The sequence below is a fragment of the Scyliorhinus torazame genome, chromosome 8 (assembly GCF_047496885.1).
Source record: "Scyliorhinus torazame isolate Kashiwa2021f chromosome 8, sScyTor2.1, whole genome shotgun sequence".
Taxonomy (NCBI): Eukaryota; Metazoa; Chordata; class Chondrichthyes; order Carcharhiniformes; family Scyliorhinidae; genus Scyliorhinus; species Scyliorhinus torazame.
The window spans coordinates 173652318-173671102 of record NC_092714.1 but is presented as its reverse complement, the minus strand read 5'-3'; the positions used below and the strand labels follow the sequence as shown (position 1 = coordinate 173671102).

Below are 18785 nucleotides of genomic sequence, written 5' to 3'. Positions count from 1 at the left end.
AGGTGGATCCGGAGGCGGAGTCCCCCAGGGTTCCAAACCCAGTCTTAAAGGGACATTACATGCATGATCTTAAAGGCACACTACCCATTCATCACAGCTATGTTGTGGAAAATGGAGTTCTAGGGACCAACCCCAACCGCATGCGCCCCCTCATGGAACTCCCACTGCCCCAAGGCCCTGAAACGATGCCTGGGGTTTTTCTCCTACTATGCCCAGTGGGTCCCTAATTATGCAGACAAGTCCACAGTTTTTCCCCTGACGGCTGAGGCCCGCCAGGCCTTCAACCGCATCAAGGCAGACATCGCCAAGGCCACGATGCACGCGGTTGACGAGTCCCCCTTTCAGGTGGGGACCAGATATTTTGTGGTGGGGATCAAAGACAATGGGAGGTATTTTCTGTCCCCAAGAGCGGCAGGAATCATGGGTGGAGGCACTACATTTGGTGTGGTTCCCACCAGCGGGAAATTAGTTTGGAATTTTGTTCTCTTGACTGATGGCGGATTAAAGGTGGGTCAGGTTCCCCACTGATCTATGTTGGGAATCACCTTTTCATTAATTTATAGCCCATGAATGCTCATTAAAACGTAAAATACCGGAATTACATTCCCTACATTTTGGTTGAACTTCCAAGGCCTGCAGAACTCAATCTTGAATCCACCAGGTCAAAACTGGCGACGAGCTGGGCGAACAGCGTTTGCAGGCATTGACTTCGTCACTACCTGGCAATTGTCTGAGGTTAAACCAGACTGTTCAGAACCTTGGTATAGCACAATTTATTAAACTTGCTGCTGTCACTTGATAATGGCGCAATTACCCTGAAAATAGCGTTAGGGTAGGAGAGTAATTCCAGTTCCTACACTTGAATGACTTTGGCAGATAAACACGTAGCAAAAATGATCCTGCAGTTTGCACTACCATATGTATGATGATATTTAAAGAGCATCATTACAATTGCCCTGTGAAGGCGATAACAAATTCTTTGTGTACGTTCCAACCACATAAGAGTTGGAATAAAGATGGGTTTAATTGATTCTGGGATAACTACATGCAGATATGAAAGCTTATAATGCATTGTTGCTGGTGCAGAGTAGACTTTTGAAGATTCTCGATTATCGTGGGCCCTCGGCACAGAGCCTCGGGACTCACTTAAATAAAATGAAATGATTATTTTTTTACCGATATTAAAGAATATAGAAAAGACAGAAAGGATAATTGTGAGTGACTTGGTGTGATAGTGAATTGGAAGGCTGCTTTACATCTCTCCTGATTGAAGTCAATGGATATAAAAATGGTGAGAGGTGTAGAATGGTCTGCTGACTGGCTATCACACATTTCACAGGAGCGCAGCAAAAGTACATGTTTCAATAAGGTCATCTCTCATTAGAGTTTAAGAGAATGAGAGTGATTTTTTGAACCACATAAGATTCTGAAGGGTAGATCCTGAGAGGATGTTAACCCTCGTGGGGGAATCTAGAATTGGGGAGCAGTTTAAAAATAAGGGGTGGGATTCTCAATCCCGCCACACCCATTTTCTGGTGCGCTGTGTCCCCGCCGGCAGTGGGATTCTCCGTCCTGGCAGCCGGCTAATGGGGTTTCCCATTGGGGGCACCCCTACGCCGTCGGGAAATACATGGGTGTGAGTGCGTTGCCGGAGAAACGGAGGATCCTGCCGAAGGAGACTCCAGCCCAAGACGTCTCCCATTTAGGATAGAGATGAAGAATGTCTTCTCTCTCAAATGGTTGTAATCTTTTTAATTCTCTATTCCTGAGTTCAGTGGTGGCTGCGTCATTGAATATATTTAAGAATAAATTAAGCAGGTGTTTGATCTATCAGGTTGAGAACTATGTGAGGCAGGCAGGTGAGTGGATTTTGATCGCAATCAGATTAACCATGATAGTACAAATGTCGGAGCAGCCTCGAGGGGCCAAGTGGGCTACTAATATTCCCAGTTCTTATGTTTCTATGTTCACAATCTATTCCAATATCTTTTTAATATTTCCAAGAACGATAAACATGCAACTGAAAACTGACTGTTTCTAAACTTCTTTTAAAAAATGTCACTTGTATCTGCAACCTTTAGGCGTCCATCTTCGAAAGCAGCATTCCTACACAAGCTCGAGCATGAAATGCCGCTACTGTGAGGCTACATTCCATGAGCGTTATGCACTTATCCAGCACCAAAAGACCCACAGGCATGAGAAACGCTTCAAGTGTGACCAGTGTGATTATGCATGTAAACAGGTATACTGCAGAAGAGTTTGAAGGTACAGTTTACTCCAGATTTATATGTAATGTTTAAGAGAATAAAATAATTTCACGATCTCAAACCGATTTCTGAATACTCGGCTGCTGATACCATGGAGTGACGGTCAGTATTATCAATTCAGAATGCTGCAGGTTTAGCCAGAAAATAAACTGGAACCTTTTTTGGGGAAGGCTACCATGTGTGTTGTCAGACTGCAGGGGTTTCACAACCAAGTCCAATTCGATTTTCAGTTGACAGCCACCTCTGCCAGATGTCCACTGGATGGTAAAAATCATGGTGAAGTTTGTAATTTACATTGGATCTTTTGACCTTTGAATTCAGAAATACTAAGCAAGAGTCGCAGACTGGGTTTTCTGCTTCTGGAGCCTTGATCAAGATTTGTAATGTGCACACCTATTTGATTATGCTACTGTTTCTGTTCACACTGGTGGTTTTACACTCTATTTTCACACTTCCTCTTCTCAATTTAAGCCTATGCCTTAATTTGATTTTTTTAAATTACCAAAAATGATCATTGAGCCCCATCTGCAGGCCATGTCAAATATTCCCAGTTCAAGAACCTTAAACGTTTACAAAGCAGGAGGTATCAGTTCATCATGTGTATGCCGGCTCTTCATTGGACCACCATTGATTCATCGTCTTCTTAAATGATGTAGTGGTTTCAGCCTCAGCTACCCCCTATGGAGCTCCAACAACTTTTGCATAAAGAAAGCTCTTGGGCTGGATTCTCCGATTTTGAGACTATGTCCCCACGCCGGCGTGAGATCGCCCCACGAAAACTGGCACAAAACGGCTGCCGATTTCCCGTTTTGCTGGGGGCTAGCAGGGAGGCAGTATAGAGCACCCGGCTCTAGCTGTCGATATGGCCTGGAGAATTGCCGGGTCCATGGCCGAGCATGCGCACGGCGGCGGCCTGCAGCGGCCACGCTGTGCTTCATGTCGGACACGGCCTGTGGAATAGTTCCACCCCCCCTTCGACTGGCTCGTGCGCCCCGGACCTCAACCACAGTGCCCCCAGCCCCTGATGAAGTCCCCCTCTTCCTGCAGATTGGCCCTCCCCCAACTAGCGGCGCTGGACTGAGTCCGCAGCCACCACGCCGAGTTCCCGACAGGTGAGACCATGAGAGACCCACGCCGTCAGGAACCCGGCCAGTCGGGGGCGGAGCATTGGGGGGTGGGCCTCAGGCAACGGCCTGAGGCCGTGGATACGTGGCGTGCTTTGGAGGGGACGGAGCATCGCGGAAGCGGCGCCGCCCCCAATTCTGTCGGGAATTTGGATTCTCCGGCCCATCGCCGAATGCGATGTGGGTGACTGGAGAATCCAGCCCCTTATCTCCTCTCTGCGATTGATGAATTGTCACTGACTCCTGAACCTATTCGCCCTGTCAAAACCAATCAGCAATTTTTAAAAACCGCTTTCCTAGCCTTTTTACTCCAATGGAAATAGTTGCATCTAAAATGTTTCTTCTTAATTTCAATGAAACCACCGCTGGGCCTGATGAAATGCCTGCAAAGAGTTAAAAACAACCAATTTGATTTAGTATCAGTCTGTTGCTAGCAATCACTGTTCCTGTTTTATGCACAGAAACGTCACATGATAATGCATAAGCGTATCCACACCGGGGAAAAGCCATTCAGCTGCCCCCAATGCGATAAGCGGTTCAGACAGAAGCAGCTGCTGGATTTTCATTTCAAGAAGCACCACAATCCCAGTTTCATCCCAGAGGCATACGTTTGCTCCCGGTGTTGTAAGAGCTTCACTCGCAAGGTACCTGCTTGTGTTTTGCCTTTGTTATAGTGTGCAGGGCCTGTCATACCAGGCGTTTTGCAGTGCACGCAGGTCTCGGGAGTAACAATTAAAGAATAATCTGTGTTACTCGAACCCCTCAAATGGGAGTATGACTGAACAAGGAGTACCACCCTCAGTGGCAGTCAGGGTTCGCCTAGTGCATAAACCCACATGTGAACATGTGATTCTTCATTATCAATTCTATTGTGCAGCATTCTGTAATGCTCCACAATAGTTGAAAGAGAAGAAACACTGAATCCATGGGTCTTGTAAGATATAACTTCATACCCCTGACAGGTTGCCATACTATTCGGACATGAGAAATAATGAGACAAAACTCAAAGCTTGAATAAAGCACTGATGTTTTTACTAGCTTGGTACAATACAGTAACTTTTACACTACATCCGTTAACAATACACCTGCTAGTCACAAGAACATTATAAGAAGTCATACAAACGATCACCCAGAGAGGTCAACCTCTTGGCAGTTATGTCATCTAGCAGCTGACCAGGCTATTTTAGCTAAGCAACAAATTACCTTTACAATTACCTTTTATGCCCTTCCAAAGGTGGGCAGAATGCTTCATTGGCAAGGTCAATATTGTTCTATGGAAATCAACCTTAAGCTACAATTATCCAATGAGGCATCCAGTTCTTTGTTCGAACCATGATATTAGACTATTTTGACAATGAGCATATGTTTGAGCCCCTTCAATAATTTTCCAGCCCGTGGCCGTTGTCTATACTTTCAAAATCTTTATTAGTCCTCTTGCCTGGTCACGCACACATTTTATAATTATAGGATAATAAGACAATTCAAACCACTTAATTTTCTGACTTCTTACAAACTATTGTTTGTAAAATTCCGAGACTCTGCATTCTAAAAGGATCAAACCTTGACCTCATGGGCGGAATTCTTCCATGCCTGTGTCAGCGGGATCAATGGTGGGCAGTGCGGTGCAGAATTCGATGTGAGGTCCAAAAATCAGTGAAATGACAGCAGGATCACGAGAGGCCAGCGTGATTTGCAATATGGGCCTGACCAGAATCTCCCCCCTACACCTGATTCTCCGTGACGTCAGTGGGAAGACATGCTGGTTCAGAACACATCTGGGCTAACATGTGCAAAAGTTGGGACTTACCTTCAGAGCTTTTGTCAGCTTATGGACATCCGATGAGAAGATAGAAGCCACCAATTGCTGGGGCATCAGGTGCAGCACAGGATGGGTGGAACTTCATCCATGTGTCGCTTCCACAAAACAGCTTCCAGAGGATAGGATTTCTCCACCGAGCAACCCAGCTCAAAGATTCGGACATCCTTCCAGGGACTTTGCCAGATGATCGGTCAGTCTTCCAGGGTCATCACCATGGGATTGAACCTCCCTTCAGGGTCATCACCATGGGATTGGACCTTCCTCCAGGGTCATCGCCATGGGATTGGGCCTTCCTCCAGGGTCGTCACCATGGGATTGGACCTTCCTCCAGGGACAACACCATGGGATTGGACCTTCCTCCAGGGACATCACCATGGAATCTGACCATATGGAATGCTTACCTTCATAGGATGATGCATCGATTATAAAAACTGGCAAGTCACGCTGCAGTTGTATAGAACCTTTGTACGGCTGCACTTGGAATATTGCGCACAATATTAGTCGCCTCACTACCAGAAGGATATGGAGGCTTTGGAGAGGGTGCAGAGGAGGTTTACCAGGATGTTACCAGGACTGGAGGGTGTTAGCTGAGTAGACTCAGACTGTTTTCATTAGCTGGAGGTTGAGGGGTGACCTGAGAGAGGTCTACACGATTATGAGGGGCATGATGGATAGAGTGGATGGGTAGGCACCTTTCCCCGGGTGGAGGGGTCAGTCACCAGGGGGCATACGTCCAAGGTCCGTGAGGCAAAGTTTAGAGGAGATGTGCGAGGGACGTTTTTTACACAGGGTGATGAGTGCCTGGAACGCGTTGCCAAGGAAGGTTGTGGAAGCAGATACATTAACGGCGTTCAAAAGACACCTTGACAAATACATGGATTTTTTTGATTTTTAAAATTAAAAAAAAAATTTAGGGTACCCAATTCATTTTTTCCAATTAAGGGGCAATTTAGTGTGGCCAATCCACCTACCCTGCACATCTTTGGGTTGTGGGGCGAAACCCATGCAAACACGGGGAGAATGTGCAAACTCCACACGGACAGTGACCCAGAGAAGGGATCGAACCTGGGACCTCGGCGCCGTGAGGAAGCAGGGCTAACCCGTGCTGCCCGACAAATACATGGATAGGAGGAATATAGAGGGATACGGCACAAGGAAGTGTTGAGGGTTTTGGCCAAGGTTGGTATCATGACTGGTACAGGCTTGGACGTCCGAAGGGTCTGTTCCTGTGCTGTATTGTTCTTTGTTCTTTCAGGGACATCACCATGGGATTGGACCTTCTTGCAAATACTTTGCAATGGGTTTGGACCTTCTTCCAGGGACTTTACGATGGGTTTGCGCCTTCTATCAGGGACTTTACAATCGGTTTGGGCCTTCTTCCTGAGACATTGCAATGGATTTGGGCCTTCTTCCAGGGATATTGCAATGGGCTTGGTTATTCTGCCAGGGCGTTGCAATCGATTTTTTTTCTTTTTTTAAAAAAATGTGTTTATTCAAATTTTCCAACAAAATTTTTAACAAACCCCCTCCCCCCATAATAAAAAGAAAGAAACGCAAACACAACAGTCAAAAATTATACAAAACTTTTACATTGGTTTCCCCATATAGAGTAACCCCCCCATATGACATTCAAAGGTACCCGTAGGGAAGCCCCCTCCACCCACCCGAATTCCCCCCCCGAAAGAACCCCCCCCCCCCCCTCCTCCCTCCCCCCCCCCACCCTTGGGTTGCTGCTGCTGCTGACCTCCTCCTAACGCTCCGCTAGATAGTCTAGGAACGATTGCCACCGCCTGAAGAACCCCTGCACAGACCCTCGTAAGGCAAACTTTATCCTCTCCAGCTTAATGAACCCTGCCATATCATTTATCCAGGCTTCCACACTGGGGGGCTTCGCGTCCTTCCATAATAGCAAGATCCTCCTCCGGGCTACTAGGGACGCAAAGGCCAGGATACCGGCCTCTTTCGCATCCTGCACTCCCGGCTCGTCCGTTACCCCAAATAGTGCCAACCCTCAACTCGGCTTGACCTGGACTTTCACCACCTTGGACATAGTCCTCGCGAAACCCCTCCAAAACCCATCCAGTGCCGGGCATGACCAGAACATGTGGCCGTGATTTGTTGGGCTTCCCGAGCACCTCCCACATCTATCCTCCACCCCAAAGAACCTACTCAACCTCGCCCCTGTCATATGCGCTCTGTGAATAACCTTGAATTGTATTAGGCTGAGCCTGGCGCAAGAGGAGGAAGAATTAACCCTACTCAGGGCATCAGCCCACATACCCTAATCTATCTCCTCCCCAAGCTCCTCCTCCCACTTGCCCTTTAACTCCTCTACCGAGGCCGCCTCCTCTTCTTTCAGCTCCTGGTAAATTGCCGAAACCCTGCCTTCTCCAACCCATACACCCGAAATCACCGTCCTGAGTCCCCTGTGCGGGAATTCCCTCACCTGCCGCCTCACAAACGCCCTCACTTGCATATACCTGAAAGCATTTCCCAGGGGTAACCCAAACTTCTCCTCCAGCGCCCCCAGGCTCGCAAACGTCCCATCTATGAACAGCTCCCCCGTTCTCCTAATCCCTGCCCGATGCCAGCTCCGAAATCCCCCATCCATCCTTCCCGGGATGAACCGATGGTTCTCCCGAATCGGGGACCAAACCGAGGCTCCCACCTCGCCCTTGTGTCGGCTCCACTGCCCCCAGATCTTCAACGTCGCCGCCACCACCGGACTCGTGGTGTACCTTGCCGGCGAGAGCGGCAGCGGTGCTTTCGCCAGCGCCCTCAGGCTCATGCCCACACAGGACACCATCTCTAAACTCTTCCACGCCACCTCCTCTCCCTCCATTACCCACTTACAGATCATCGCCACATTGACTGCCCAATAATAGTCGCACAAATTTGGCAGAGCCAGCCCTCCCTGTCCCTACTACGCTCCAGAAACACCCTCTTTACCCTCGGGGTCTTATTTGCCCACACGAAACCCATGATACTCCTACCTACCCATTTGAAAAAGGCCTTGGGATCATAATGGGAAGGCACTGGAACACAAAGAGAAACCTCGGGAGGACCATCATTTTAACCGACTGCACCCTGCCCGCTAGCGAGAGTGGCAGCACATCCCACCTTTTGAAACCTCCTCCATCTGCTCCACCAACTGCGTCAAATTGAGTTTGTGCAGGGCCCCCCCAACTCCCAGCCACTTGGATCCCTAAGTACCGAAAGCTCCTTTCCGCCCTCTTCAACGGCAGGTCGTCTATCCCCCTTCCCTGGTCCCCTGGATGCACCACAAATAATTCACTTTTCCCTACATTAAGCTTATGCCCCGAGAAGTCCCCAAACTCCCTTAAGATCCGCATGACCTCCGCCATCCCCTCCACTGGATCTGCCACATACAGCAACAGGTCATCCGCAAACAGCGATACCCGATGTTCCTCTCCCCCTCGGACCAGTCCCCTCCATTTCCTGGACTCCCTTAGTGCCATGGCCAGAGGCTCAATTGCCAATGCAAACAGCAAGGGGGACAGGGGGCACCCCTGCCTCGTCCCTCGGTACAGCCGAAAGTACTCCGACCTCCGCCGATTCGTAGCCACACTCGCCACCGGGGCTCTATATAGCAATCTGACCCAGCTGATGAACCCCTCCCCGAACCCAAACCTCCGCAACACTTCCCAAAGATACTCCCACTCCACCCGGTCGAAGGCCTTCTCCGCGTCCATAACTGCCACTACCTCCGCTTCTCTCTCCACCGAGGGCATCATAATCACATTGAGGAGCCTCCGCGCATTAGTGTTTAGCTGCCTGCCCTTTACAAGTCCCGTCTGGTCCTCATGAATCACCCCCGGGACACAGTCCACAATTCTCGTAGCCAGCACTTTTGCCAGCAACTTAGCATCCACATTGAGGAGCGAGATCGGTCTATACGACCCACACTGCAGTGGGTCCTTGTCCCGCTTCAGGATCAGAGAGATCAGCGCCCCGGACATTGTCGGGGGCAAGGCCTCTCTTGCCTTATTGAAAGTCCTCACTAACAACGGGCCTAGCAGGTCCACGTATTTCCTGTAAAACTCGACCGGGAACCCATCTGGCCCCGGGGCCTTTCCCGCCTGCATGCTCCCCAATCCTTTAACCAGCTCCTCCAGCCCAATTGGCGCCCTAAACCAGCCACCTCCTCCTCCTCCACCCTCGGGAACCTCAGCTGATACAAAAATCGTCGCATCCCCTCTTCCCCCGCTGGGGGCTCAGATCTGTACAGATCCCCATACAAGTCCCTAAATACCTCATTTATTCTCAACGCACTCCGCACCGTATTCCCCCTGCTATCCCTAACTCCACCTATCTCTCGCTGCCTCCCTCTTACGAAGCTGGTGTGCCAGCATCCAACTCTCCTTCTCCCCATACTCGTACATCGCCCCCTGCGCTTTCCTCCACTGTGCCTCTGCTTTCCTTGTGGTCAACAGGTCGAACTCCGTCTGGAGGTTCCGCCCCTCCCTGAGTAGTCCCTCCTCGGGGGCCTCTACATATCTCCTGTCCACCCTTAAGATCTCCCCCACCAACCTCTCCCTCTCCCTGCTCTCTCTCTTCTCCCTGTGGGCCCTGATGGAGATTAACTCTCCCCTGACCAGCGCCTCCCAGACTACCCCCACCTGCACCTCCCCGTTGTCATTGGCCTCCAAATATCTTTCAAATATCTACCCCCGCACCCGCCCGCACACCTCCCCATCCGTCAATAATCCCACATCTGGATGCCACAGCGGGCGCTGGTCCCTCTCCTCTCCTAACTCCAGCTCCACCCAGTGCGGGGCGTGGTCTGAGGTGGCTATGGCCGAATACTCCGTTCCCTCCACTTTCGGGATTAGCGCCCTACTCAAAATAAAAAAATCTATCCGGGAGTATCGGCTCTATGGACGTGGGAAAAGAATGAAAATTCCCTGGCCTGGGGCCTGACAAGCCTCCCATGGATCCACTCCCCCCATCTGGTCCATAAACCCCCTCAGCACCTTGGCCGCAGCCGGCCTCTTACCCGTCCTGGACCTAGAGCGATCCAGTGCTGGGTCCAGCACCGTGTTGAAATCCGCCCCCCCCCCCCCGACCATTATCAAGCTTCCTACCTCCAGGTCCGGAATCCGACCCAGCATGCGTTTCATAAATCCGGCATCATCCCAGTTCGGGGCATATACATTTACCAGTACCACCCACACCCCCTGCAACCTACCGCTCACCATCACATATCGACCTCCATTATCTACTACAATATTCATTGCCTCAAACGACACCCGCTTCCCCACCAGTATTGCAACCCCTCTGTTCTTTGCATCTAACCCTGAATGGAATACCTGTCCTACCCATCCCTTTCTCAGCCTAACCTGATCTGCCACCTTCAGATGTGTCTCCTGGAGCATAACCATGTCTGCCTTCAGTCCCTTTAAGTGTGCGAACACCCGGGCCCTCTTGACCGGCCCGTTCAGACCCCTCACATTCCAAGTTATCAGCCGGATTGGGGGGCTGCTCACCCCCGCCCCCGCCGACTAGCCATCTCCTTTTCTAGACCAGCCACGTGCCCGCGCCTCCTGCACCCCCCAGTCCCCCAGTCGGCGGACCCCCGCCCCAACCACCTCTCCTACTTCCAGCTCCCCTTTGGCCAATGCAGCAGCAACCCTATACCCCCCTCTCCCCCCCCCCCTCCCCCAGCTAGATCCCCATCTAGCTCTTTTGCTCCCCCATAACACTCCCGTAAGTCAGCTGACTCCTGATGACCCCGGCCTCTCCCGCCATTCCATCGACCCCCTCCAGTGTGAGAATCCCCCCTCCCCCTCCATGGCAGTCAGTGTGCGCTCCTCTCCAGCACCGCCCAGCCCCCACCCCCGTCCTTCCCTAGTGCGGGAAAAAGCCCGCGCTTTCCTGAGCCGGCCCCGCCCCCTCTGGCGCAGCTCCTTTTGCGGTCTTACCCCAATTGCCCATCCCCGGGCCTCCACTCCCCCTCTTCCTTCATGGGGGTCTGCCAACAATGTTGCTTCAACATTCCCTAAACGTAATAAACACCATATACACAGTAAACATCCCCCCACAACAGACCCTCAATTTGAGTCCAACTTTTCAGTCCGTATAAAACTCCATGCCTCATCAGGCGTTTCGAAATAGTGGTGCCGATCCTGGAACGTGACCCACAATCGCGCTGGCTGCAGCATACCGAACTTCACCCCCCTTTCGATGGAGCACCGCCTTAGCTCGATTAAAACCAGCTCTCTTCTTAGCCACCTCTTCACTCCAGTCCTGGTAGATTCGGATCTCCATGTTCTCCCACCTGCTGCTCCTCTCTTTCTTGGCCCATCTCAGGACACATTCTCTGTCCATAAAGCGGTGAAACCTCACCACTACAGCCCTTGGTGGCTCGTTGGCCTTGGGTCTCCTTGCTAGGACCCGGTGAGCCCCATCTAGCTCCAGAGGCCTCGGGAAGGCTCCTGCGCCCATCAGCGAATTGAGCATCGTGCTCACATATGCCCCAGCATCGGGCCCCTCCACTCCTTCGGGGAGACCCAGAATCTGAAGATTCTTCCTCCTCGACCTATTCTCCAGGTCCTCAAATCTTTCCGCCCACCTCTTGTGCAGCGCCTCGTGAGCCTCCACCTTCACCGCCAGGCCCAAGATCTCGTCCTCGTTCTCCGAGGCTTTTTGCCGCACCTCCCGGATCACCGCCCCTTGGGCCTTCTGGGTCTCCACTAGCTTCTCAATCGCCACTTTCATTGGCGCCAGCATTTCGGTTTTCAGCTCCTCAAAGCAGCGTCTAAGAAACCCCTGCTGCTCTTGCGACCACTGCGCCCATGCTGCTTGGTCTCCACCCGCCGCCATCTTGTTTTTTCTCCCTCTCACTTTCCGCTCCTCCAAGATCACTATTTTCACCGCTCCACTCCTGGTCCAATCCATATAATGTCGGGGGGACCCTGCTGTCACCTTCCCACACTGGAAGCCGTCGAACAATTGCCGTTGGGGCCCCTCTCGAGAGCCCAAAAGTCCGTTCCCGGCGGGAGCTGCCGAACGTGCGACCTACCTAGGCATAGCCGCAACCGGAAGTCGTTGCAATCGATTTTTACCTCCTTCCAGGGCCTTTGCAATGGGATCGGACCTTCTTCCAGGGACTTTGCAATGGGATTGGACCTTCTTCCAGAAACTTTGCAATGGGATTGGACCATAGAACATAGAACATTAATGCACAGTACAGGCCCTTCGGCCCTCGATGTTGCGCCGACCTTTGAAACCACTCTAAAGCCCATCTACACTATTCCATTATCATCCATATGTTTATCCAATGACCATTTGAATGCCCTTAGTGTTGGCGAGTCCACTACTGTTGCAGGCAGGGCATTCCACGCCCTTACTGCTCTCTGAGTAAAGAACTTACCTCTGACATCTGTCCTATATCTATCACTCCTCAATTTAAAGCTACGTCCCCTCGTGCTAGCCATCACCATCCAAGGAAAAAGGCTTTCACTGTCCACCCTATCTAATCCTCTGATCATCTTGTATGCCTCAATTAAGTCACCTCTTAACCTTCTTCTTTCTAAAGAAAATAACCTCAAGTCCCTCAGCCTTCCCTCATAAGATCTTCCCTACAGACCTGGCAACATCCTGGTAAATCTCCTCTGCACCCTTTCCAATGCTTCCACATCCTTCCTATAATGCAGCGACCAGAACTGCACGCAATACTCCAAATGCGGCCACACCAGAGTTTTGTACAGCTGCAACATTACCTCATGGCTCCGAAACTCAATCCCTCTACCAATAAAAGCTAACACACTGTACGCCTTCTTAACAACCCCCTCAACCTGGGTGGCAACTTTCAGGGATCTATGTAATGGACACCAAGATCTCTCTGCTCATCCACACTACCAAGAATCTTACCATTTGCCCAGTACTCTGTCTTCCTGTTATTCCATCTTCCAGGGACTTTGCAATGGGATCGGGCCTTCTTCTAGGGACTTTGCAATGGGATCGGGCCTTCTTCCAAGGACTTTGCAATGGGATGGGACCTTCTTCCAGGGCCTTTGCTATGGGTTTGGATCTTTTCCCTGGGACTTTCAATGTGATGAATCCTTCTTCCAGGGACTTTACAAAGGGTTTGGTCATTCTGCCAGGGCTTTGCAATCGGTTTGGACCTCCTTCCAGGGACTTTGCAATGGGTTTGGACCTTAATCCAGGGACTTTGCTATGGGTTTGGACCTTTTCCCAGGGACTTCGCAGTGAGCTTTGACTTTCTTCCAGGGACTTTGCTATGGGCTTGGACTTTCTTCCGTAGATTTTGCAATGGGTTTAGACCTTCTGACGGGCACCCTGCCATACAGCCTTTGCAGTGGGTTTGGACCTTCGAGGGAATTTCCAGGGGATTGGACCGTCTTCCAGGGACGTCACCATGGGATCAGATCCTCAGGCTGGAATGGATGGAAGGCAGCATGAGGCACTGTTGCACCGTGAGGGATCATTGGTGGGAGACCGTTAAAGAAGACTAGGAGAGGACTGAAAATATGGTTGTGGTGTGGCTTAGAAGGGGGCATTGGTAGTTATGCATGCTGGAAAGGATATTACAGGGGTGTAGCAAAGCAACAGAGGGAATGGAGGGAAAGGCCATATTGGCTGGCTGGAGGATGGGGTTATATCCAGGTGTGAAGGGCTGGGAAGTAATGTGGTGAAGGTGGGGTTATGTCCAGATGAGCGAAAGGCGGGGGGGGATGTCCAGATGTGTGAAGGGTGGGCTGTGTCCAGTTGAGTGAAGGGAGTGGATTATGTCCAGCTGTGAGGGGTGGCGGCGCGGGTTATATCCATGTGTGTGAAGGGGCTCACAGGGAGGATTGTCGGTGGAGTCAACTGTTGACTATGGGGACCAAATTCAAGGTTGACGCAGTAAAGTGAATGGTCAGGGTTACAGTGGGCATTGGGAGTCTGCAGGCTCGGATGATGAAGGTGTGATGGTGTTGCGTGAAGTGTCAGCAAGGGACATTGGTTGGGATGCAGAGGTAGATATGGACTCAAGTCGGGGGGGGGGGGGGGGGGTGGGGTAGTGGGGAGGTTGGGTAGTTAATTGTGTATTGGGATGGTAGGATGGTATTCGCATGGAGGAAGAGAACCTGTACAATTACCTGGACATTATCAAAGGAAAATAAAAGAATTCAGGTTGGAGGGTAACAGTGAGGAGATTAAAAATAATGCAGAAGGGGGGTGGAGGGTGTGATTGAGGGAGGGGAAATGGTGCCAGTGCGTGGGAAGATTATCACAGCCACCATGCTGGCCTGGTTGAAACGAAGCAGAGCTTCCTGTTGCAGGTCCTGAGTTGCTGCATCGGAATTGGGTCAGTGGGTGGGTAGAGATGCAAGTCATCTCTACAGGACAACTGAAAGAGAGCCCCAGCAGGTGGTATTGGCAATGTTAGGGACTTGGGACACATGAGACTTTGATGGATGAAGGCTCAGTGTCTATGGGAGTGTGTTTATGCACATGGCCTGCATGGGCCTGGCACATACCCGTCTCCCTGGAGACTCACTCAGAAGGTTGGGATGTTTGCAGGTGAGTTGCTGATGGAAAGTGTGGGAGAGGGATCTCACAAGAACCAGGCCCAAGAAAAGACAGTTGAAAGTATCGCAGTGAAACAGGTTATAGTTATAGACATTAGAATTGTGGCAATCGTTTGTTCACCCGTGCAACCAGTTGTGATCAAAATGTCTTTATTCTTACAGGGTGGCACGGTGGAGCAGTGGTTAGCACTGCTGCCTCACGGTGCCGAGGACCCAGGTTAGATCCTGACCTCAGGTCACTGTCTGTGTGGAGTTTGCACATTCTCCCATGTCTGCATGGGTCTCACCCCCACAACCTAAAGATGTGCAGGGTAGATGGATTGGCCACGCTAAATTGCCCCTTAATACAAAATAAATAAAATAATGCATTTATTTTCCGTGGTCTCCTATTCCCTCTAGGAGCTCCCCCGACATCTGTAGCTTTGGTGGAAGCAGCCTGCTGACCAGTTTTCCCTGTTGCCTTTGATGGCTTTGGTGGCTGTCCTCTGGAGAGCCGAGGTCTGGCGGCCCTAGCTTTCTTTGGCTGTTCACCAATATGCCAGCTGCTCCCTCTTCAATGACAGAGAAGGAGGTAGAAGAGGTCACTTGAAAATAGGATTCCAAAGGTCCGGACAACCTCTGAGATGCCAAATTTGATGACACAGGAGTGTTCAGATGCCACTCCTTCCTCCTTAGGGCAATCCACCTCATCAGTTTGTGTCTCTTCCTCGCAGCTTCCAAAATACTTAAGACCAACTTAATTAGCATTTAAAAAACTTATCAGTCCCTTATCTTCACGTTCCCAGATGGTTTGAGAGTGTATAAAACTTCTCCAGAGTTATGACTAGACATTGAAGCAAAACATATCTTTTAAAACATGTTTTTTGTTTGGTTTTGATTCATTTACAACTTTTTTATGTTTCTTGCTAAACATTCCACAGCTTTCGGTGTCACAGATCAATGCCTCTACAAACTGTAACGGGAGACCCATCCATCCTGCAACTGTTAACATCCTGCATACAGAATTCTGTATTTCACTTAAACTATTGATGTTCCCCTTGAGTTGAATAGCACCACAAATCTCAAGCACAAATTTCAATTATGAGTATGATTAAGTCAGTAAAAAATATTACAGTCTCTTGGAGAAGTTGGGCTAATCTCTGTAATTGGTGAATGCTGACTCCATTTTAAAAATCCCAAATGGAGAAGAGAACGTGATTCTGAGTGCCTAAATCTTTGTTTGCTGATCCTTGGCTGCAGGCAAACAATAGATAATCAGGAAAACGGCATTCTGCAGATAAAGAGCAATGGAATCCATAAGTTAAGTTAAAATTATCTCTTTCTACTGTTCACTGATGTGACATGAATAGGGATCTAATCCTTGGATGTTTCATGTTTGGAGCTTGTTGGTTAATTGCTGTTCCTGAAGATGAATTCCTAGCCCCTTGATCTTATTTCAGACAACTGGTAAGCAATTTAAGCAACACCACTTCTTGTTTGCAATGTTGCTTGAATCACCGGGGTTTTTTGTGCAATTCGTTCACTGCACCATTGTATGAACAAAGTTTTGTTCCATATTTAATGTCCTGATTGTGGATGGCAGTGAAAGTGAAGATTCAGTGACCTAAGTGATTTGAATAAATCGATGTTCCTTTAACAGAATGTCATGAAAAAGCACGCTGAGAAGTGTGAGAATATAACAGATATTAAGATTATGATGAAGAAAAGGAAGGACAAGACGATGAAACTGGAGCCTAAAAAGAAGGTTGAAGCGAAAGGAGGTACGTTTCCTGGAGTTGAGCAGAATAAGGGGAGATTGAATTCAGCATCGTGGGCTGGATTTTCCAATTCTGTGGCTATGTTCCCACGCCGGTGTGGGAACGGTGGAGTATTATGCCAGGAAAACTGGCACAAAACAGCCACCGATTCCTCGTTTTCCTGGGAGCCAGCAGGAAGGCAGCGTCAAGCATGGCGCTGGACTGAGTCCGCAGCCGCCACTCCGAGTTCATAGAACATACAGTGCAGAAGGAGGCCACTCGGCCCAGCGAGTCTGCACCGACCCACTTAAGCCCTCACTTCCACCCTAACCCCGTAACCCAATAACCCCTCTTTTGTAAGGGCCCCAAAGAATCCAGCACAAGTTTTAAGGATACAAAATAATAAAGTTTATTTACTATAACAATATATACATAGCAGTAACTTCCCTTGCTACCTTCTCCTTCCTCCTGGTTCCTGGACTGGCCAGCTTATTTATAGTAGGAGTTTCTCCGCCCCCCTCATTGGGGAAGTTCATACTCCCATAGGATTGTGGGATAATCATTAGTCCCCAGCCAATCGTCAGTAGGCAGGTTATAACACCCTCCTAATCTTTTTGGACATTAAGGGAAATTTAGCATGGCCAATCCACCTAACCTGCATGTCTTTGGACTGTGGGAGGAAACCGGAGCACCTGGAGGAAACTCCCTCAGACACGGGGAGAACGTGCAGACTCCGCACAGACAGTGACCCAGTGGGAATCGAACCTGGGACCCTGGCCTGTGAAGCCACAGTGCTATGCACTTGTGCTGCCCACACGTGTTCCGCGCCATCGGGAATTGGCCGGTCGGCGGAGCATCGGGGGGGGGGGGGGGGGGGTGTATTTGGATTCTCCAGCTGTTCGCCGAACGTGATTTCGGCATCGGCGACCGGAGAATCCAGCCCCATATTCTGAGAGGTCTTGACAAAGTAGATGTTGCAAAGCTGTTTCTCCCGACTGCTGGGAAGTGAAGAACTAGGGGTTACAGTCTCGGAATAAGGGGTTGACATTCTGGAGTGAGGTGAGAAGAAATTGCTTCACTCTGAGGGCTTTCAACTCTTCAGGATTCTGTACTCCAGTGGGCTGTAGTAGATAGGAATTTTGTATATTCAGTCCTGAGATCAATTTTTGTATTCCAGCAGAATCCAGGAATATGGGGATCGGGTGGGAAAGTGGAGTTAAGGTTGTTCGGATCAGGCATGATCTGAGCAGGTCTGAGTGGCCAAATGGCCTACTTCCTGTTTTTAAAAAAAAATTCCAATTAAGGGGCAATTTAGCGTGGCCAATCCACCTACCCTACACGTGTTTGGGTTGTAGGGGTGAGACCGGCGCAAACGGGGAAAATGTGCAAACTCCACACAGCCAGTGACACGGGGCCAGGATCGAACCTGGGTCCTCGTCGCCGTACTCCCTATGTTCTGATGATTGATCTATTCAGAATGTTCTTCCTGTTGTAATACTGCTCATGTAGCTTTCAAACCCCCTGCACCATACATACCCCACTCTGGCTGCACTGCCCAGGAATCACCCCTTTGTCAGCACAGGTATGGCTTCTATATGTTTTAGTAAGAGAGTCTTTTACTGTAGCTATGTCTTTTTGTCTCTGCCCCTACCTCCGTCCATCTGCTGCTGAAACCTTTATTCGTGCTTGTCCCATCATTCGTGTCTGCGAGGACATGGCACAGGTGCCACACCTCCTTGTTGAGGCAGAGCCTCCTGTGGCACACACTGCCCGTCATCTTTCGAAAGACCAGCGACACCTGTACACCTTGGGCTGTCGCAGGCCTCCCCGTCTGGGTCCCTCCCTGGCCCGATGGGTGACCGGGTCCTCAGGTTGTGGGGCACATGGGCCGCCACCTCTGTTGACGCTGCTACCGCTGCCTTCTCTGGCCGCCTGGCCTGCCAGCAGCATCAGGAGAGCAGCTTCCACAAGGTTCAATATATCATCCACCCTGTGCAACATCCGTAAGGAATTGGAGAGGGTGTGAGAACGACAATGAGCGGTATCGTCCACCCTGGGTTCCCCCATTGCTCCCCCCACCCACCACCTCCTGCCATCCGAAACGCCCTGCCTACACACCCCCAGCCGCACCGAACCCCACATACTGTATCCCCAGACACCCACACATAATGTTACCTGGACTGGGTGCTATTCTCCTGCCCGGTGCACACACCCACCCTCTGGTCACCAAAATGTCCCAAGTGCAGGGGCCCAACCCTGAGTGTTCGAGTGTTGGCTGCTGT

The 18785-nt window shown here is 50.3% G+C and overlaps 1 protein-coding gene across 1 annotated transcript in view; it reads left to right on the top strand.

Annotated features, from left to right (window-relative positions):
* The window catches only part of LOC140428894 (transcriptional repressor CTCF-like), a 98428-nt gene that overhangs the window by 67947 nt on the left and 11696 nt on the right, over positions 1-18785 (top strand). Inside the window, exons 7-9 of the mRNA XM_072515541.1 lie at positions 2082-2242; positions 3853-4035; positions 16407-16527. Coding sequence (XP_072371642.1) covers positions 2082-2242; positions 3853-4035; positions 16407-16527 — 465 coding nt within the window. The remainder of the gene's footprint in view (positions 1-2081; positions 2243-3852; positions 4036-16406; positions 16528-18785) is intronic.